The sequence below is a fragment of the Aspergillus steynii genome, assembly GCF_002849105.1.
Source record: "Aspergillus steynii IBT 23096 chromosome Unknown P170scaffold_1, whole genome shotgun sequence".
In the NCBI taxonomy this organism is placed as follows: Eukaryota; Fungi; Ascomycota; class Eurotiomycetes; order Eurotiales; family Aspergillaceae; genus Aspergillus; species Aspergillus steynii.
In genome coordinates, this window is record NW_020194398.1 from 4,567,455 (window position 1) to 4,587,697 (window position 20,243).

Genomic DNA, 20,243 nt, shown 5'->3' on the forward strand with positions numbered 1-20,243 from the left:
CACTTCCGCCGTCTCTTTCGCTTTCGTCGCTCGCGATCTTCGCTTCTCCTCAATTCCTCCCACTTGCTCGGAGTCATGTCTTAGACCCCGGCTGTCCTCTGTCTTTAGCCCGTCGCCCGGTCTTTAATGATGAAGCTGCGAGTCTCCGGACCCTGAATCTGCGTCGATGCTCTTGCTATGTCCTCCACCGCGCATAACAGCCACTCGCCCACCGGCAATGGTGTGACTAAGCGCAAGTCAGGTATGCTCAGCGTTGCTTTTCTAGCCTTTCAAGGAATGTGATCGCCTGATTGCCGCTCGGATTCTAGGCTCTGCGGCCTGTGTTCATTGCCATCGACGCAAAGTTCGATGTGACGCACGCCTAGTCGGTTTGCCGTGTTCCAATTGTCGCTCCGCGGGAAAGGCCGATTGCCGCATCCACGAGAAAAAGAAACGTTTGGCCGTGCGCTCAATTCTTGACCCAGTCCCCATTCGCTGTCGCCCATCCCCAGCTTCCGGATCTTCGCCGAGACCATTGCCTCCTCAACCCGCCGGCCAACCCTCCGCTTTTACAACGACCTTCCGAGGGATTCAACCTGACGTGGCCACCCCGGCCACCAACACCGCGCCAACCAGCCATTCCCCCAACTCTAGATTCGAAGACACAAATACCAACGACCCGCGCAACAATGAGATTTCGCCGATATCGGGAACTCAGGAATACGCCCGCCAACCGGGTCTTGACCGGTTGACGGAGCAGGACACAAATGGGGATCTGGAGAAACGGTTGGTGAAGATTATCGACGAAGAAGAGTCTGGTGCCCGAGAAATTCAGCGGGGTGTCCGGGCGATCTACGTGGGCCATGAATTGTCAAATATGTCCTTCTTGATTCGCCAACAGCGGGAGCAAGATGATGATGTGTATCATTTCGCCGGAAATGAGATTCCACGGCGTCAGTTGCGAACCGGACATGACCAGCTCCTCATGGATGCTTTGACCTTGCCGGAACAAGCTCTTGCCGATGAGCTGGTACATGCATATTTTAGCCACATAAATCCAGGCTATCCCATCATCGAGGAGGATCATTTCATGACTCAATATCGTAACCGAGACCCCGCCGATCCCCCTCCGGTTCTGCTCCTTCAAACCATACTGCTGGTGGGAGCCCACGTTACCCGGTCAAAGCCGGAGCGAGATGCTCTGAAGGAAATCTTTTTCCGCCGCGCCAAATGGTTGTTCGATAGTCGGATCGAGCGGAATCGCGATATCATGGTCCAAGCAGCCCTGCTGCTGACCTGGCATTCAGATAGCGCCGACGACGACGTAGCCGCCAACGCGCACTACTGGGTCGGAGTTGCGGCCAGGATTGCCACAGGCCTCGGAATGCATCGTAACCCGGTCTCGAGCAGCTTTGTATCCCGCGACCGTCGGATGTGGCGGAGACTATGGTATATCTTGGTCCAGTTTGATGTCATGGTATCTCTTTCCTATGGCCGGCCGCAAGCCATGTAAGCCGACCCTGTTACACTGACATTGGTATATTTCCATCTGACTGAAATGTGTGTTAGCAACCTCGAGGATTCGGATGTTTCCCCATTGACTCCTTCTGATTTTGAAGGATGCGGGTCCCGAGTGCAATCGGAGTACGTGATTCATTTCTCGGAGCTCTGCACCATGATATCATATATCGTCCGCGAACGGTTTGGCCTGCGAGTCAGTGCGGAACGTCGCAAGGCTGCCCTACAAGAAGCCGATGAAGCGTTAGCAAACTGGTCTCTGAAACTACCGGACAATTTGCGCCTGCGAGCATCAGACATGGATCCTTGGTCCGCTATGCTTCACTTGACATACAACAATCTTCTCATACTTCTCCATCGGCCTCATCCAAGGGCATCTGCGTACTCCGATGACTATGGTCCACATGACGCGGAAATCTGCAGCGCGGCCGCCGGAGTGATTGCTTCTATCTTTGAAGAACTCCGTTTGAATGATCGGTTGAAATTCCTGTGGTACTCTGGAGTCCATACGCTTTTTACGGCCATGATTCAAGTGCGCGTGGAACTGCGGTTCTCCAACCCTGTCCTGGCGATCAATGCGCTGCGTCGCTTCGATTCAGCGTCATACTCGCTCCGTGAGCTGGCCTCGTACTGGTCCCACGCCAACACGATTCTCCGACTATTCGAGGACTCCCGACGCCTTCAGGAGGATTTGCGGTTAGCGACGAGCCAGGGACCCCGACGATTTAACAGCGGGCGCGATTCTAGGCCCAAACCCGATGCTCATCACCCGCCGGCTCCCGATCCTATAATACAGCCTTCTCAACCGGACCCGTCACTGCCGTATGAAGTTCCGACTCCCGAATCGCCACATCTACCCACCTCTACTATCAGCCCGAGCCAGAGCCAACCATTCGACAGCTGGATCCCCTCCAGCAATATGACATCGGTGGATCCACTGGATCAACCGCGGGAGCTCCTGGATTGGCGCCAGCTGTTCTCCTTCACCGATCCGGAACAGGCCGTGCTTCCCATGGCCATGGAAGGACTGCCGGAACTCGAAGACGAATGGCGTCAAATCTACTGGCAGGACACGCCAATGTCCGACCTCCTCCAGGATGGGGGATGGATGCATGGGTAGATTCGCCGTTGTAATCGCTTAGTGCCATATTGCTCATCAGCGAGAACTGGAAAGAACGTGCCTTTGGCATGGGCCATGGAAGGCCAAAACAATAAAACCCCTACACCCTGTATATAGACTACTATCTACCGTCCCAAGCCACTTCCTGGAAATGAAGAAATGAAATGAAATGAAATGAAAAGATTCCTTCAGATGAATTTCCTGCGTCAGCAGCATCGCTTAGTCATCTCCCCAGGCCCCCGTCAAAGCGAAGGACGAGTGATGCAACTTCGTCTTTTCCATCCCCGCGGAGGTGGCTCATCTCACAGGCACAATGAATCCCTTGCGTCTCCCCTCTCGCATGCAGACATGGACCCGAAACATTCCATCGTATCTCTCCGGCGGCGCAACAGCCCGCATTCAGCCCTACCACCTCCCATGTCCCTGCTGGCGACCCACTCTCGGCACTCCAACTACAACGTCTACAACCACACCCGGAACGCATAGATATACAAGATCTATCGACACATTACAATCATCTCGCTATATCCACCGCTCTACAAAATCCCGCCCAACTAGCTCAAAAGATGAAAAACCAACGCAATCCCAACAACAGCAGCAGCAGCAGCAACAACAACTCTACGAGCTCTCGCTCAGTCTCTCCCGCACCCCAGTCAGCGGCAACGTCGAGATGCAAACCACCATCTACGACGCCGACGGGTCGAGCTCGGACCCCACGCGACTCACGAAGCAGGACATCTCGCAGCGGTACGGCCTGAGCGCTCGGGATCTCCGCGCCATCGATCTCCCCTCGGACGGGTTCCCGCATATCCTGATCCGCGAGACGACGATGCTCGTCCACCTGTTCAATCTGCGGCTGCTGGTGCAGGCCGATCAGATGCTCTTGTTCCATGTGGCGTACCAGGGCCAGCGGTCGTCGACGGATAACACGACGCGCGTGTTCACGCATGACCTGGCGGGGAAGCTGCGCGGGGACCCCGGCCGGGGCGTCTCGCTGGGACTGCCGTATGAGCTGCGGGTGCTGGAGGCGGCGCTGGCGGCGACGACGTCGACGCTGGAGGCGGAGTATGTGCTTGCGAAGGAGCGGGCGGTGAAGGCGCTGCGGACGCTGGATCTGCAGATGCTGGACAAGGAGGAGAGTGTGATCCACTCGGATCTGCGGGAGTTGTTGGACTTGGTGCGTCGGCTGGCGGGCATCGAGCAGCGGGCGAGGCATGTGCGGAGCGCGGTGCAGGAGGTGCTGAACGAGGACGAGGATATGGCGGCGATGCATCTGACGGATAAGAAGGCGGGTCGGCCGCATGAGCTGGAGGATCATCAGGATGTGGAGTACCTGCTGGAGGCGTACTACAAGGCGAGTGACACGGTGGTGCAGGAGACGGTCAGTTTGATGCGGAACATTCAGCAGACGGAGCAGACCATCCAGTCGATTCTGGACGTGCGGCGGAATCAGATCATGGTGCTCGAGGCAAAGGTCGAGATCTGCATGCTGGGGCTGGCGGCTGCGACGCTGGTGGCCGGCCTTTACGGCATGAACGTGCCGAACTATTGGGAGGAGAAGAGCTGGGCGTTTGGTCTGCTGGTCTCCTTCTGTCTGCTGGGGACGGTCTTGATCTCGCGGTATGGCATGCGGCAGTTACGGCGCGTCCAGAGGGTCCATCTATAGACGAACCTCTACGACAAGAGACTCGGTTCATGATATCAAATGAGACTTGTTCAATAGCTGTTCTCCAGCTCCAGACCCCTCACTCGTCGACCAAGGGAGGATCCCATTCCTCATCCTGGCCGTATTTCTCCAATAGCCTCATGGTCAAAACGTCCCTCTCATACTGATATGAGCGACTTATTGTTTTGCCTTCTTGGTCTCGCGCTGTTCGCTTCGCAATGGAATAAGCGGAATATCGAGCACCGCAGGCACGATTAGAAATGGCGCCTCTCTGAAGCAAGAGCTCGACCATCTTGCTGGCATTATTTCTGGATGCAGCAGCTAGCGTCAATGGCGTGTGTCCATTAGACACAATGACCGTGTTCACATTTACGGCACCCGTATCAAGCAGCGCTTCTACAATCCGTCGGCTTTCCCCCATGACAGCTAAGCAGAGAGGCGTTATGCCCTGACTATTTGGCGTGTCGGGAGACACACCTGCATCGATGAGTGCGATAGTCTCCGTATAGTGCCTTCGGATAACCGTATCGCACAGCTGAGCCCTCGCAATCAAGGTACTGGGGATTTGAAAGTTCATCTGGTCCCGGATATACTCTAGCACCATGGGCTGTCCTTCGGCGGCGAGAAATCGGATCAAGTCGTCGTTCACAAGGGCATGGATTTCTTGGTGTTTGATTCGTAAAAGATGTATCGGATCATAATAGCGATGCCAGAACTTATTCTGATCCCTACTTGAAGTTGCTGCGCGGAGAATGGAGTCCGTTACCACAATCTGATCTTTGAAGCGGTTGACTAATAGCGTGACAGAGTCAGGGTGAAATCTGTCAGACTGTAGCATTGCCTTCAGAGTGCCCTCTGCTAACATGTATCGTTGAGGACCTTCTTGAATCAGGAGTTCTATCAAATTGAACCCCGGGGTGCGATTGATAGCTGCCATGAATGCAGATTCGGTTACTGGCAGTTCTGACGGACAATGATCGGCCAAGAGCTCTAGAATCTCAACATCATCGCTTGAGCTTGCAGCAAGCACGACCAGCTCTTCTGTTACCAAGATATCTCCCTTGTACTTGATGAGCAGTATCTTCAATGGCAACGCCGAATGGCCATTCTGCACTGCAGCTTCTACTAGGGCAGTTATACCTCCCAGTGGAGGCTCAGCCAGAGACAGCAGCCATCGATAGAAATCCTCGCTGGCTTTCACATGCTGAAAAGCAGCACAGACAGCCCTGAACGTAATCGAGGAGCCCCCTCCTTGTTCATAGAACATTTTGATCAAGTCCCCGCCAACGCGCTCGGAGGCTGCGGCTACCATGATGTTCTCCGTGATGGTAAATTTGCCTCGGAGTTGTTCGTAGCCTTTAACGGGCATACCATCCCATTTGATCAGAGATATCACCGTACTCTCCTCCAGTGGACTGGAACACATCCTGAGAGCCTCCACACCTTGGCCTTTGGCAGTTGCGCTGCCTTCTTTGGACAGAGCCACCAGTAACTCATCTGTAATTTCCGTGAGGCCCCAGTGTCGTATTAAAAGTCTCAGAGGCTTTGGATCTTGGTTGTGGGCAGCAGCCACCAGCATCTCTGTTCTCTGGAGACCTCCCCGGTCGTATTGGCGAGTCACAGCACTGACCTGCTCCACGCCGTAGTTCTTGAGAATGAACTCCCACATTCTCGGCGAAACCCTCTCGGGGCTTGGGTAGGTTTTACCCCAACCCTCGATCACAGCCTTTATCACGTCGTAGCCTTTAAAAGGAAAGTCCAACGCATATTCTAGGACACTCGATGCTCTCTCGAGCTTGGGCGTTATGGTCCGTAGAGTCTCAGCCCCATTAGCCCCCATCAAAGTCAAGCGATGCCAAAGATTCATGGACATTGGGACCGGGCCACTCGTCATTTGCAGAAGGGCTTGGACAATATCAGGCTCAAAATACTCATTGCTAACAGCAGCACACCAGATCATCTCGGGGACACATGTAGCGAAATCGGGGCGACACCGGAAAATGAACGACACCGTCGCCTCGTAACGATTAGTGTACTGTAAGGCCACCGCAGCGATTTCATCGGTCACTTCGACAGTAACATTTGCCTCCTTTGCTTTCTTGATCAGTAGTTCCATGATTTCTCGTGCTTGCTCCTTGTTGTATGCCGCTGCCTTCATTATTCGTTGCCAGTTCCGCACTTGAACATTAGACCTACTCAAGAGGTTATTCATCAAATCTTTCCCGCGGTCGCGGTTCCCTGCGGCCTCCAGTAATGTAGCCTCTGAAATTGTGACTTGGTCTTGCGTGTGCTTAAGCAGTATGTCGACCACCTCATCGCCGCATATAGGATTTCCAGCGGCACTCCGGATCACCCTATCTGTTATCGAGGTTTCTCCAGCATATGGCAAAAGTGACACTACGAGCTCTTTACCATAGTGCCGATTGATGGCACTCTCCTTCCAAATATTCTCGGAGATATTGACAAAAGGCCCATAGTGTGCGAGGAGAATGTCAAAGAATTGTTCCCCGCGTCTTGCAGCAGCGATTGTCACGCCGTCAAGGGGCTTTTGGCTGTTATCCCGTGCCAGAAAGAGCTGAAAAATATCATGTTGCTCGCGTTTAATTGCGACCTCAAGTGGAGAGCTTCCGACGAAATCGATGAAATGGGAGTCGCAATACTTTGATCCTTCGGGAAGCAAGTACTCCCCTATGCTCAGAAGTCCCCAAAAGGCTATTATATGAAATATTGAGTACTCCAGAGGCTTCCTATTCAAAGAATTACTCAAATTCCTTAAGCATCTCATGGAGAACTCCCTGGCTGGAGATTCAATGTCGAAAAACTCCTTGGTCTCATGTGTTATCCGAAATAGGTCTGCGGCTTGTCGAACATGCTGAACCCAATAGTATGTGCCATATCTATGGAAGGAGTCATTCCGTACCATATAGGGCCTTCGCGGGGCATGGATTATGTACTCAATGAGACGATGGGCCAACAAGGCGTGTGCTGCTTTCTCATCGACAAAGAAGCTGTCTGCATTCCGTGGATCCAGAAGAAATTCTCTCGCTGTCGTATGGATGAAGGCAACTCGTTCATTCTCACCGATACTGAGCAGGGCACACGTGTTGACATCTTCCCTTATGAAAGCTCTGCGCTCTTCCAGTTCCTCGTTCTCGTCAAAACGACACACAAGGGTTAAATCGTGAATTGAGAAGGCTTCTTCTGCAACGACAACTATCTCTAGTATCCTTTGAAGTTTATCGACGGACTGAGCTTGTTGGAAATCCTTCTCAACGATGACACGGAATAAGGAATACAGCTCGGTGGGTAAATGGCTCAGTGTTGCTAGAGCATCACGCTGTGGCACACGCATCAGCTCTTTGCAGGCCAAGCCAACCCACACGAAGGTGCCCTCGGCCTTCTTGTTCAAAATTTCTGACACTTGATCACAGGTCTTTTTTGTGTAGCGTTTCTTCACTTGTAGCTGCGAGACCTGCTCTCGGATGAATTTCTTTATGTCCTCTTGGGACTCGCCAAAGGAAGATAGCCCTGTGTTGGGGAATATCTCCAGTTCCTCCCTGATGTTTAGATATGGCCTGCTGATTATCAGAAAATGTATTTTGGAAAGGGCCTCATCAAAGGAAGCAAAAGTTTGGTGGATTTGCCTGAGCAAGTCTTCCTGTGAGGAGTCTTCCAATTCATCTAATCCGTCAATAATCAGGAACTTGTCGCCTGTAGTACTGTCCTGGCCTAGCTCAATTAGAATTCTCCACAGGGAGTCAAAAGAGCCGAAGAGATTATCGCGCTCCTTGTATTTCTTCGTGAGCTGCGTCAGCAGTCGAGGATGCTGCTGAACAAGTTGATACAGCAAGCCTCGCAATACCGCCGAAGCAGTTCTGTGGTCCGATGAACCGGCCTCGCAGAAGAAATACATCAGGGTCTTTCCTGTCAGATAAAAAGAAGCTCTTTTGGGCAATTCATCCGCTAATGTGATAGCCAATGTTGACTTTCCCGTCCCAGGGGCACAGTGAAGCCAGAGGATGCTGGGGTTGGGATTCCCATCATCTTCCAGTTTTCTCTGATCTTCTGGATCGGGCACGTCGAGCCAGGTTTGAAATTGCACCTTGTCTATAATCCATTCACAGGTACCATGGGCTCGATTGCCTCTGCGTCGTTTAAGAGCACTTTTATGCTCGTATGGGTCAACTTGAAACAGCTTGCGAAGACATTCCTGCTCGTCCGAGGACCTAGACCCAGGATCGGCTCCTAGGTTTATGTTTTGTTAGATATGCAAAGATGACACCACCAGCTCAAGCAAGGGGTGTAACTACTCACTGGTTCCATACGGCATGGGCACTGGCAACGGAACAGATGCCAGTAATTCTTTTGCATACGCAGCAGCAGTTCCCGCTGCATAGTGCTGCCAGGTTTTGTTTTTATGGGAGTCAGAATAGTCGCAGATGCCCCGGATCACAAGGCACGGGAGATGATCCATCAAGCCTGCAGCTTCCATTTCGAAACAGAGAATATTCTTTTCTTTTCTCAATTTTTCTCTCGTCATTCCGTGCTTCATGAGGCTATTGGCCGAGGCAATGAGGCCGTAGTGCACATAGGGCTCAGAAAATGGCCGAGCCTTCCTTGTTATGAGTCGACCTCGATCACAATGATCACAAGTCTCTCCGCTGTTGATATGCTCGTATTCTGATTCAAACAGTTCATCCTCCGGTGCCTCTGGCCGGCAGAAATAGGATCTCATTGCTGGTTTTGACTGTAGCGCATTTGCTAGAATCGCTGGAATTCGTCTGACGCCCATATGGTACTCCGACTCTATCTTCCCAATCACATTCAGCAGGTACGACGGTGGTTTGTTCAGGAAGCCAGTGGATTCGAACTTCCCATCGCCAACTATCTTGCCGAAATCATATTGAACGATCCCTGGCGATGAACCTGTTGGCCGACTAACCACAATATCCCCCAGTCTGATATCGGTGCTGCCCCCAGGCGCTCCCCCACCGATGCCGACCATCAATCCATATTCGATTTTGGGGAAAGTGGCCTTCATCTGCATTACAACGGCAGTTGCAGAGGATATCCCATACACACCAGCTGCAAGAGAAGCGATGACAACATTTCGTCCATGGATGGCTCCCAGAGTGTAAGCATTATTGTCTGAGGATGGCTGAGCAATCGTCTCATGGGTTTCATCCAGCATTGCCGCCGCCGCCGCCCTCTCCAAAGGCAGGGCGCAAATCCATCCAACCGTGTAGTCTTCGTGGTAGAGCTGCTTCATGATGCGACACGCTCGATATCAACGTTCCTTTGCTAAGGGGAGAGTTGTAACTGTGAGGTGGGATCGAAAGAGAGGCGGGGTTTGGGCTGAAGACGAGGCTGCCAGAAAAAAACATCCAATCGACCCCTGTCTCTTGCAGGCCACGCAGTGGGCCATGGCCAATAATAATAGCTGCCCTTGTCCAGTAGCCAGGTGCAATGACTTCAGATATTGGGATTCTGAAAGGGCCTATTGTCTGCGATGGTTTAAATCCATCGCTACTTGCTCATCGGTGAATGACCGTGCATTTCGCCTTCCTAGAAGTACTGCTGCGTGCTTATCGTCTATCTCAGAAATACGCATCAATACTAACGGCTTTCGACTAGGCGGCTATCGGCTTTCCCTCCGATGGCGAAAATCCATGCCCAATGAGTCGTTCAAGATGCGGTTAATTGTTTTACCTATCGGACCATCAGCCTGGAAATGTATACAAATGTCCTCGAAAGAAACAGACTTCTAAGCAGTAAGGTGGCCTTTGAGACGGTAGCTTGGTATGTCCGAGGCTAATCATAAATCGATGGAGAAAGCTTGGAGGCATAGAAGCGATGGCAATGAATGGGAGGAATGTAGGGATGGTAGGGCTCGCAGGGCTGCCAGGGAAAAGGATTTACCGCATCTCGCCGTGGAGTTGAGTCAATCCATGTCCTCACCAACAGTCTTAGTTCTTAGAAATCATCTCATGCTTCCCCCCTTCATCTCGATAACCAGCACCAATCGGGGGATTTGCGGCAGTCGAGATGGGCGACGGCACCACGGAAAATGCCATTGCCAGCGACCACGCATCACAACCACCGCCACTAGAAAATGGAAATGAGAATCCAGACCCGCTGTCGGTCTTTGACCGATCCTCACCGGCTAGAAAAAGAGTCATCACGGTTGTTCTCTGCTACTGTGGTCTTCTTACACCCATCAGCTCGACCGCAGTCCTCTCTGCCATCCCTGAAGTCGCCGCCACATTCCAGACGACGGGCTCTATCATCAACGTGTCCAATGCATTGTTCATGGCATTCATGGCTCTGGGTCCGATGATCTGGGCCCCCATATCTGGGGTCTTTGGGCGACGACCCGTTTTTCTCATCTCAAGCACCTGTTTGACGGCGTTCAGCATAGGGACCGCGCTGGCACCGAATCTTCCTGCGTTTTTCATATTTCGCATGCTCAGTGCGCTTCAAGGCACGGCTGTACTGGTCGTCGGGGCCGTGGTAATTGGGGATATATATGTTCCCACCGAACGAGGAAGCGCACTTGGTTGGTTCTTGTCGGGTACGCTCATCGGTCCAACGATCGCGCCATTGCTGGGTGGAATCATCGTAACCTACACATCGTGGCGAGTGATCTTCTGGACACAGACTGGCATGTCAGGCCTATCGATGATTTTAGTTACCTTTTTGCTCCCTGAGACCATCCATGAGAAGAAAACGCAGATCTTCGAGGGCTTGACCCTGGCGCAGAAGTCGACCCGACTGCTGCACCTGATGAACCCGACAGAAATCATAATGTTGCTCGTGTCCTCTCCCAATTTCATGATCGTGGGCCTGGCTGTTTCTTCTTTCATGTGGAATCAATACTCACTTCTCACGCCCATTCGCTACGTCCTGAACCCCCGATTCCATCTCGCAACGCCACTGCAGTCCGCGTTGTTCTTCATCGCCCCTGGAGCAGGCTACTTGACCGGAACCTTTTGCGGCGGAAGCTGGTCCGATTATACCGTGAAGCGATATGTGGCAAAACGAGGGAGACGCGTTCCCGAAGACCGACTGAACAGCGCAGTCGTGATAATGGCCATTCTGGTGCCAGGCTGCATGCTGGTTTATGGGTGGGCTGTCGAGAAGGAGGTCGGTGGTATTCCGCTGGTCGTGATCGCCATGTACTTGCAGGGGTTGACGCAGCTGTTGTGTCTGCCGAGTCTGAATACGTATTGCGTGGATGCGATGGAGGAGAGTGGAAAGGGATCGTTGGTCGTGGCGGGCAATTACCTGACGAGGTTCATGTTTGCGGCGGCGAGTACGGCGGTCTGTCTTCCTGCCATTCAGGCCATTGGAGTGGGATGGTTCAGTACCATTTCTGCCCTTTTCATCTCGGTTTCGGCCGGGTTAGTGTGGCTGGTTGCGAAGTATGGCGAGGGATGGAGGTTGAAGCGAGAAGGGAGATGATCGAGCGATGGGAGTGAGGGCAACGAGTCATCTGCTACCGACCTGGGCAACTATACACCGTTGGTTATCACGTTGGCTATCATGAAGAGAAGCTGCCAATGGAGGACAATGAAGTCCCAATTCATGTATTCTCTATCAATCATATCCGCTTCCACGAGACCCATCGAGAATCATAAACGAGGTTGATCAATGATATCATAAATACAAAGGTGACTCGGTTCATGAGCGTGCAACTTCCCACTCACGGGCCACGGTGCAAGACAACAAGGATGATTGTATCACAATCGACGTAAATGAGTTCTGAAATGACCTCCTGTTACATGCAAGTGTACACGTCTGGCCTGAGTCCCAGTGAAGAAAAAGAGGATAGGAAGGGTGCGCATTGACTGTCGCCGAGCGTCGCACAAAAGAAACATCAGAAGATTAACAGAAGACGAAAAGCCCAAATATTAAAACGGAGAAAGAAAACCCGGCCGCCCCTAAAACTGTCTGTCGTAGTATCCGTTAAGAACCCATTCCCCGAAAGGAACAGGCGATGCCGCGCTGGTGGGCTTCGACAAGGGAGGACGGCATCCGGAGGTCTGAGGCGAAACATGTTCAAGCGCAGCCCCCCGAAGCGTCCCCGCGCAGATGCAATTTAGTAGGCGTCGCCACCTGTGCCGTTGTGCGGCTGACCGACCATTGGGGGGTAGCCATAAGCAGCGGTTTCTTGCTCGGCGGCATCCAAACCCGGGTTCATGATACTGTTGGCGCTGTCGGCGGCGTCACCAAAGGCCCCGGGGCGGCCACCCGGAGCGGCACCCACGCCTCCCACGGGTCCACCAGCGCCATAACCGCTACTGGTTGGCCGGTTCTGATGCTCACCTCTTGCGGATTGGGTCTATACCAGTCATCAGCGCAACCGATTCTCAATCCACTAGACCATTCACGGCTAGCGAGAGGGCTGGAGGAAACAAGGGTGTTGCACAAGTCTTACCTCACGATACTTCGACAAATAGATTTTCAGGGCTTCTGCATAGTTTTCAAAGCCAAGGGAGGTCATAGCAAACAGGATGTCTTCCCCGTTGACGGTCTTGCGTTTCTCCTGCTGGCATTTCTCGGATGCTGTGGTTGAGACACCACACGATCAGACAAGAAGCTCACATACACCCATCAACTGATTTTACTAACCTTCGCTGGTGATGAATGAGATAAACTCACTCACGCACTCCTGCATGCATTCCTTGGCCTCCTTTGCGATCTTTGCATTATCGGGAAGGGCCAGCTTCATGATACGAGCCACTTCGCAACAAATGTTAGCCCTCGCTCCATTTAATCCTCATGATCCCTCGCGAGTGTGACATGAAAACAGAAACGACAGAGTAAAATCCAAAGGGAGTACAAATGATATGCACCATATTCAGGATATGGGCAAATGAAGCCCAGGCACCAAGAGGAATGATGAGGGAAGTTGAATCAAGTCAAAGAAATAAGGGAGAGGTAAGAGGAAGGGGGCGCGCGGATAAATAAGGAGTCATCCCCGAGTAAGGAAGAGATAGGGAGAGAGAAAAAAAAAAGCATCGAGGGAACAAATCGGCACGGGATCACAGAAGGGTCCGGCGCAGTGTAGTAGGGCAGGATGGCTGTTGACCAGCAGATGAAAGGTAAGGTACGCGCAAATCAGGAGGACAGACGAGCTGCAAGGAAACGCAACTAACCATTTGCAATGGGTAACCATCTATCCTGCTCCTTTACCTCGAACTCTCCCTGGCCTTGTGCGTCTTGCTGTTCCTTGTCCATTTGGTCTTGCTCTTCACCCGATTGAACTTCAGGGTCCACCTCAGGTTCCTTAGAAGGGGAGGCCGACGACATGATTTTTAGCTGTTTGGTAACGCGCGGTGGATACTAGAATTCTGGAAAAGAATGGCTGTGTCTAATTGCCCTGTTGGCAAAAAACCACGTCACAGATGCGGCGCGCGATGGCTGTCAAGCCCTTGACGCTACGATCAACTGGCTCCAGGGGGGATGCCTTGCTGGGCAGCGATTCGCTTCACAGCAGCCTAAACGGGGAAGGAAGTCAATGTCAGCATGTGTGGGGGATTGGCAGTGCTGCAACGATAAAGCTGCCCTGGCGGTGTGATTCCGGTCCACTAGACTTGGTATTATTCAACAAGGATGGCAATGATGAGGGGGGCGCCCGATAAGGCTCTCGGTGTTTTTTCTTTTTTTCTTTTTTTTTTTTTGTCTTTGTTATAAAAAAAAATAAAGGGGGAAAAAGATGATTTTTCTTCGAATGGGAAAATGATCCTTCAAGGTCAAAGCTGATTTGATGCCCAGTGACCGCAACCAAGTACCAAAAATCTGGGAACAGTCTTGGGCCCGGGGGGAAGGAGGAAAGTGGAGGAACTAGAACTTACAGATTGCAGTGGTGGTAACGTCAACTATGCGCGGGAAATCCAGCACAGCAACACGGGAGATGTGACGCGGGTAATGCGACACGGAAGTAACCAGTGGGTCAATGGGCACGTTGTGCAAAAGAGAATCCAAATCAACCCGACTAAGAAGCGATCGGGGTATTTTGGGGGCGATGCTTAGATGGATCTTGCGAAGATCCAACGATGATTCGTCTACTGGACAATTGTCGCAGAGGGACAGTTAGTATTGCTCTGGAGAAGTCCGCGATGCGCGCAAGCCGTCCATTGGCGAACCAGAGGTGCCTGGCAGAACGAGCGCGATCACTGGTTGCTGGGGACAGTACAACGCCAACAGTAGGGGAGATGGGGACTAACCGATGCTCCTCCAAACAAAACACGCGACACCGATGGAAAAGATGAACCAGGAATGATGCTTGATGATTGACTGATTGGTTGAGGTGCAGAACGCCTGCTGGCTGGCTGGAATGAATGAATCCAGAATTCGATGGATGGAAGGGAGACCGAACGAGAGAAGTCCGCGGGCAGGTGACTTGCCGTACCGCCGCCGTACTGCGCCCGCCGTATTTCTCTGCCTGTTCCGGCTTAGCGCGTCACATCGCGGGCGGTGCGTCGGGGAGGGGGTGGTTTCGATACCGTAACGCACGTGACTGGGCATCAGTCATCTTTTCCATCTCTCGTCCCATATCCCCATCCCCATCCCCAGGTAGTTAACTGCCTGTTCATCCTTCTCGTGTCGATTGGGTATCATCAGCCATCTCCGGACTCTCGTTCTCGTCTCCCTGCATCCCAGATGACGACCCAGGCGTTTTCAGGCATCAATCGCATTCGTCCGAGTTGTACAGATGTACATCCGAGACATTGATGGGCAAACAGATGGTTTCGACACCATCCTTCTCGATGCGACGATAAAGCATGAGTATCTGAGAGTCAGGCAAACCTGCAGTGGACCCGGCTGTCGCCCAATCCCATCCAAGTTGGTCACCTTGTCTTCGCATTGGACGAGATGATGATGGTGGGGAGACTGCTGAATGCCTGGATGATGTTCCTACCCAAGTCATCGTTGTGGATGCCTTAACTTTCCGCCTGGAAGTTCCCTTCCCCCCTCCTTCTCGGATGGGATGATGTGGACATCGACATCAGAGACAAAGAGGGAACTGATGATGATAAAAAAAATTCTAAAAAGATAGGGGGGGTCAAATCATCATCGATGGGCGGATTATTGGTTCTTCGGTGCTACGTGCATCTGCAGATTGGTCGAGGCTAACATGAAGCAGCCAGTAGGCGACTTTCCCCTGCCCACCATCAGGATCGATCTGGGGAGAACCAAACGCCCCGATTTCCTGGCCTCGTTGGCGCCAACTGCAGCCAAGAAGATTCGAAATTCACCTTAAACGGTCTGCTTTCTCATTTGCTCCTGCTTGGTGCCTTTTTCCTCTCCTTCCTCAAATCATATCGTCCTGTCTGTTTGAGCCATGACGATTCCCTGGATAGCACTAGGTTCTCTTCCGGCCACGACGGTCTAGACAAATCACTCGCGGATAACGTCATATCACTTGTCTCGTATGAATTCTATATTCAGTATATCTATTGGTTTAATATGTACTATACATCATGCATATCTCCGGGTTTAAGGCATGCTGGACGGCATGACACCATCCTGCCTGAGCCAAAGGAACACCAAAACGCGCCGCCAACAAACAGACCGAGGAAACGAAAGAAAGAAGAAAAACGGCAGGCAACAAAATTCACATGGGTGGTGTTCATGGCTTCTTCGCTCTTTCTTTCCTGCCTACTTCTTCCATTTCCGATAGTATTATGCGATTGAACTCTTCCCAACCATCCAGGTAGATATGGTGGCCGGAATTTTTGATGACCACCACCTTAGCCGAGCCATTGTCGGATTGTTTGTCCTCCGGGGTGGCCGTGCTAAGAATGCGGTTTTTCTCTTCCTCGAGCTTCGCCCGGGCCGCCATGCCACCTTTGACGTCCATCCAATCATGGTCGCCATACATGAAGACAATAGGCAAGCCATTCTCTCGTTTCACCGACAGAGATGGAGGTGAAATAGTCGATTTCGGATCGGTGGTAGAATCAGAGGGCGACTGAGGGGGAGAGGAGTCTCGGACCTCGGCGGGCTCCCACGATGATGAGGACGAGGACGACTGCATCATTTGCCGGCCGACCCCTTCTATACGACGAATCAAGGGACTGCGAGCAAAAGCCCCTGGGGCGAGGATATATGCAAGTGCATACTCCCCACTACCTCGTAAGCTGAAGATCGAATACGAGTAGTCATGAAGAGCCTTGGCTTCTTCGGCAGGCAGGTGGGAGAAGCGTCGAGAGGTCCAACCTGACACCAGTCGTGGCCCAAAAGGTCCAGCCCATCGCACCAGAGTAAAAGGTGAGATGTTGGCATCCCAAAGGTAGGCAAACCACTTGGGTATTATTCGGCGAGGTGGTCGATTATCAGAGGCAGGCCCACTGGTAGGGGCTCCCTTCAGAAGAATGTTGTTGTCGCCTTTCTGCACCGACGAAGCGGATTGGGCGATTTCGTGTTGGTCCTGGGTGACCTCGTTGGCCATGGTCGATTCAGACGGTTCCGGCATGGCCGCAGATACCGCGTATGGGTCCTCTGGTATGCCCACCGGAGAGGCGAGGATGAGCTTATTCAAACGACCTGGGTATTTGAGGGCATAGGCAACTGCCATGTAGCCACCCAGACTGTGGCCCAGCAAGGTGAATCGGTCGATTTTGCGCTTAACACGCCACTCCTCCAGCGCATCTATAAACCAGTCCTCGGCTTCTTTGATGGCATCTTCACGTTTCTTCGCTTTGATGCGAAACGAGGGCCGCGTGCTGCGACCCATGCCCAGCAAGTCCAGGGCGTGAAGTTGCCAGCCTTGTAGCCGACTCAGGGGCTCGAAATTCTTGTAGAAGAATCCTAGACCGGCCCCGTACCCGTGAAGCATCACCAGATGTTGATCTGCTTGCTCGCCGACTCTCTCCACTGAGAATTCATTGAGAGCTCGATGCTTGCCACTCAGCTCCACCATACTGGAGCGCCATAGCCGAGGGCCGTACGGATCGTCGAAGGAGTTGGCGGAGACTTCGCCCTCTTGGCTCTGATCCGCGGATTGTAGACTTCCCGGCTCGCCATCCGGAGGCGCCGTCTTATTGCCGGTTTGCAAATGAGTTGGGGGTTGGTGTTGAAGGTAGGGAAGGTAGGACAGGACTTTATGTTCAGCTGCGGCGGCGGGTAGACTCGCCCACTAAAAAAGAGCGTTTTTAGTAAACCCATTGATCCATGATCCCTGATTTCCTTCCGAGGCCTGCCAGTTCAGGAACCTACCCACTGGTTGAACCCTTCTCTGTAGCCCAGGGGAAACCATGCCAACGGTGGAGGCGTGGCGCTAGCCCCTTGAGCCGCATGAGGGACGCTTTGCTGTTGGGAAGACATTGAACTTGGCTGTCTGCGATCGTGAAACTCGTCCCTCGACGAGTCCAAGGATTCAGATGTCATAGAAGAGCTCAAGCGAATATTTGTAGCAGAATTCAACGGAGAAAGGAGACGAGAAGAATCCAGGGAAGTCCAAGGTCGACAGCCTTGGAGGGCTAGAGAAGGGAGTCGCGCGGTAGACACCTTGCTGCGTAGAGTTCAGAGCAACAGAGAAACCTTCCCTGTCACTCAAAAAGCAACAGCAATTGGGGGAGATGCAGGCAGAAAAAAATGTTTTATAGTGAGCAGTCGAGGGTTTTCGGATGACAGCTTGCAAAATCCGATCGGGGAGACTGAGGCTAAAGACCGCTTATCCCCGATCAATGGAATTCCCAGGCAATGAGATATAATGAGAGTCAAAATGGGCAGCAGAAAAGACAAACGAGACTATCCACAAAGACTGGTGACAGGCAGAGGGGGAAATGCAAACTGAATGCGAACGCGACGGCGACAGAGGCCAAGACGCATGGATCATCGGAGGGGAGACGACGTCAGGACGACACCTCAGGCCGCGGATGCACGTGACCGATGACGCTGCCGATACCAGGCGATTACATACCGTACGATACGGTCACGTTCCTCCTCATCGCCTTCAATCGGCGTTTTCCGCTTCATCTCTTGTTTTCTCCTTCTTGCCCGCCTCTCGCCTGTCTCGCAATGCGGTAACGCCTGGCCGCAGCGGCCTTTCTGTCCATAATTTTCTCTCATCCGGACTTTTGGGGGCCCCTTTATAAATAGATCCGGATCCCTTCCTCTTGACGCCATTGCTTTCTCTCCCCGACCCCGACCTCCACGACTTAGATCACCATGACTACCCCAAGCTTGGATCAGCTGGTGAAAGGGTCTCCTACTTCTGGAAAACCCGCTTCGTCCTTGCCGACTGCGCCAGACGCATCGACTCCGCCCCTGCAGACGGATTCGCCGATTTCGTCGGATTTCTCTTCCCCGCCACGTTCATCAACCCCCGATCCACTGTCCACGTTACCGTCAGCTCCGCCCCAAATATACCTGAACCTGCTCATTCTGGAGAGCTCCCTTCGAGCGCAATACCTGGCCTTGCGTGAGCGCCGAAGGCAGAACACTTTTTTCCTTCTCCTGCTTGCCGCCTGGATCGCATACTTTGCCTATGCCCTTTTTCTTCGGCCTCGAGAGGATGGCCGCGGGGTAGGAGGCTCGGTTTACTGGGTTGTGGAGATGGGAGACAAAGTAGCCCTGCTCGGGGGTGTGGTCACTGCTCTTCTAGTCTGGGGCACCGGGCAATGGGAGCGAGGAGTGCGTTGGCCACGGCGCTGGCTCGCTGTCGCCAACCGCGGCCTTCGTAACATGAACACCAAGATCGTTGTGATACGAGGTCCCTGGTGGCAGGAAATGTTGTCTTATCTCTCTTTCCTCTTTCCGTTCAACACGCCTTTCTTCCCCTCTCCCATTGGGGATTTTCACTTCATAGAGCGGCCGGCATCTGAGAAACGTGTTGGTGGTCGGCAGTACCATCAACAATATCATAACGTGGATCCCGAATCAGGACTTGTGGAAGAGGATCTCAGTCCGGGAGGAGATTACATTCGGTTGCTGCTTCTACCCAAATCGTTTTCTCCTGAATTTCGAGGAAATTGGGATGACTACCGGACCGAGTATTGGGAGAAGGAGAATGAGCGACGCGCTCAACTGCGTCAGAAACTACGCCAGAAAGAACGTCTCTTGGCCGAACAAGACGGGAGCTGGTTTGGGTCGATTGGGCTTGGGTGGAAGGCTGCGCGACGACGACGACTCGCAGCGGCCACGCTCAACAGACCGATCGACGGCGAAAAGCATCGCCATCACCATCAACACCCCAGTATCTCTAGGCTCAGCCACGAGCTCAAATCTCCGGTCCGACGTAGCACGCGCTCGGACTCCCATTCCCGTACGCCTTCGCGTAGCACCACTCCCGTCGACCTAGATGATCGCCCTCCTTCCAGGTCCTCTACAAGCGGCCGTCCTCGGCGAGGAAGCACGCCAACCTCGACGACATCAGCCTCCGAGCAGAGCCCTCAACATCGGAAAAAGAAAGGGTCTAAGACCCTCACCCGGGGTCTATCGCCTCTGACCCAGGCGCAAATCAGAGAGGGAGTTCGTACGCCTTCATTCTCGTCCGACGATTCCACGATGACGGGGCTAGGAGAAGAGAAAACCAAAGTCAAAGAAGAACCTGTGGAAACCTGAGCGGCACGCCTCGCCTGCTGCATTCCTGTCGCTCTTAATGTGCTTTGCGATGATATACTTAATACCCCTTTCGACGCTTGCTGGTTGCATGATGCATGTTTATTGGAATGCTGTCATGGATATATGCCGTTCCCTTTTCTCTTCTCATCCATTCTTTGTATCCTTCCAGTCTCGGGTTCCTTTTTTAATATCTTTATTCCACTCTAGATCATGTCAATACAATCGAGTCTACGATATGCAGACTGTACAGGTTACAAGGATGCCCAAATACTAATTCCGTTCCTGATCCTGAGCATTGCTTTGTGAATCTAACGGGGTCTGTATGAATCTCATTATTTCACTATTTTGATTTATGCATTGGGTTCATAATGCCAACTGTGACAGTGC

General features: G+C 52.6%; 8 protein-coding genes across 8 annotated transcripts; 4 read left to right on the forward strand and 4 right to left on the reverse strand.

Annotated features, from left to right (window-relative positions):
- The first annotated feature begins 65 nt into the window (after positions 1 to 65).
- P170DRAFT_505790 (acetamidase regulatory protein) lies at positions 66 to 2,765 on the forward strand. Its single transcript, XM_024854323.1, has 3 exons — positions 66 to 241; positions 309 to 1,488; positions 1,549 to 2,765. The coding sequence occupies exons 1-3, from the start codon at positions 178 to 180 to the stop codon at positions 2,615 to 2,617; spliced, it is 2,313 nt and encodes a 770-aa protein (XP_024710478.1). The 5' UTR covers positions 66 to 177; the 3' UTR covers positions 2,618 to 2,765.
- A 522-nt stretch (positions 2,766 to 3,287) lies between these two features.
- Positions 3,288 to 4,283, forward strand: P170DRAFT_443041 (CorA family magnesium transporter; the record flags this gene model as incomplete). Its single annotated transcript, XM_024850504.1, has 1 exon — positions 3,288 to 4,283. The coding sequence occupies one exon, from the start codon at positions 3,288 to 3,290 to the stop codon at positions 4,281 to 4,283; it is 996 nt and encodes a 331-aa protein (XP_024710479.1).
- A 2,650-nt stretch (positions 4,284 to 6,933) lies between these two features.
- P170DRAFT_452649 (purine and uridine phosphorylase) lies at positions 6,934 to 9,706 on the reverse strand (the record flags this gene model as incomplete). Its single annotated transcript, XM_024851287.1, has 2 exons — positions 8,598 to 9,706; positions 6,934 to 8,528 (listed from the first exon to the last, which is right to left on the reverse strand). Coding segments are annotated over exons 1-2 (2,550 nt in total), but the record flags the coding sequence as incomplete, so codon positions are not given.
- A 622-nt stretch (positions 9,707 to 10,328) lies between these two features.
- Positions 10,329 to 11,744, forward strand: P170DRAFT_452650 (synaptic vesicle transporter; the record flags this gene model as incomplete). Its single annotated transcript, XM_024851288.1, has 3 exons — positions 10,329 to 10,420; positions 10,451 to 10,485; positions 10,516 to 11,744. The coding sequence occupies 3 exons, from the start codon at positions 10,329 to 10,331 to the stop codon at positions 11,742 to 11,744; spliced, it is 1,356 nt and encodes a 451-aa protein (XP_024710481.1).
- A 637-nt stretch (positions 11,745 to 12,381) lies between these two features.
- On the reverse strand, positions 12,382 to 13,595 carry P170DRAFT_470598 (nuclear transcription factor Y subunit beta; the record flags this gene model as incomplete). The annotated part of the gene is made up of 4 exons (XM_024852775.1): positions 12,382 to 12,624; positions 12,721 to 12,848; positions 12,915 to 13,025; positions 13,442 to 13,595. 4 exons carry the CDS (start codon positions 13,593 to 13,595, stop codon positions 12,382 to 12,384), a joined length of 636 nt encoding a protein of 211 aa, XP_024710482.1.
- On the reverse strand, positions 13,284 to 14,893 carry P170DRAFT_35106 (uncharacterized protein). The gene is made up of 4 exons (XM_024843838.1): positions 14,513 to 14,893; positions 14,141 to 14,350; positions 13,442 to 13,873; positions 13,284 to 13,366 (listed from the first exon to the last, which is right to left on the reverse strand). Exons 1-3 carry the CDS (start codon positions 14,811 to 14,813, stop codon positions 13,710 to 13,712), a joined length of 675 nt encoding a protein of 224 aa, XP_024710483.1. The 5' UTR covers positions 14,814 to 14,893; the 3' UTR covers positions 13,284 to 13,366; positions 13,442 to 13,709.
- Positions 14,894 to 15,714: 821 nt separating this feature from the next.
- P170DRAFT_432717 (putative alpha/beta hydrolase) lies at positions 15,715 to 18,094 on the reverse strand. Its single transcript, XM_024848324.1, has 2 exons — positions 17,508 to 18,094; positions 15,715 to 17,427 (listed from the first exon to the last, which is right to left on the reverse strand). The coding sequence occupies exons 1-2, from the start codon at positions 17,613 to 17,615 to the stop codon at positions 15,919 to 15,921; spliced, it is 1,617 nt and encodes a 538-aa protein (XP_024710484.1). The 5' UTR covers positions 17,616 to 18,094; the 3' UTR covers positions 15,715 to 15,918.
- A 367-nt stretch (positions 18,095 to 18,461) lies between these two features.
- Positions 18,462 to 19,841, forward strand: P170DRAFT_312221 (Spo7-like protein; the record flags this gene model as incomplete). Its single annotated transcript, XM_024843256.1, has 1 exon — positions 18,462 to 19,841. A coding segment is annotated over one exon (1,380 nt), but the record flags the coding sequence as incomplete, so codon positions are not given.
- Between the last annotated feature and the right edge of the window lie 402 nt (positions 19,842 to 20,243).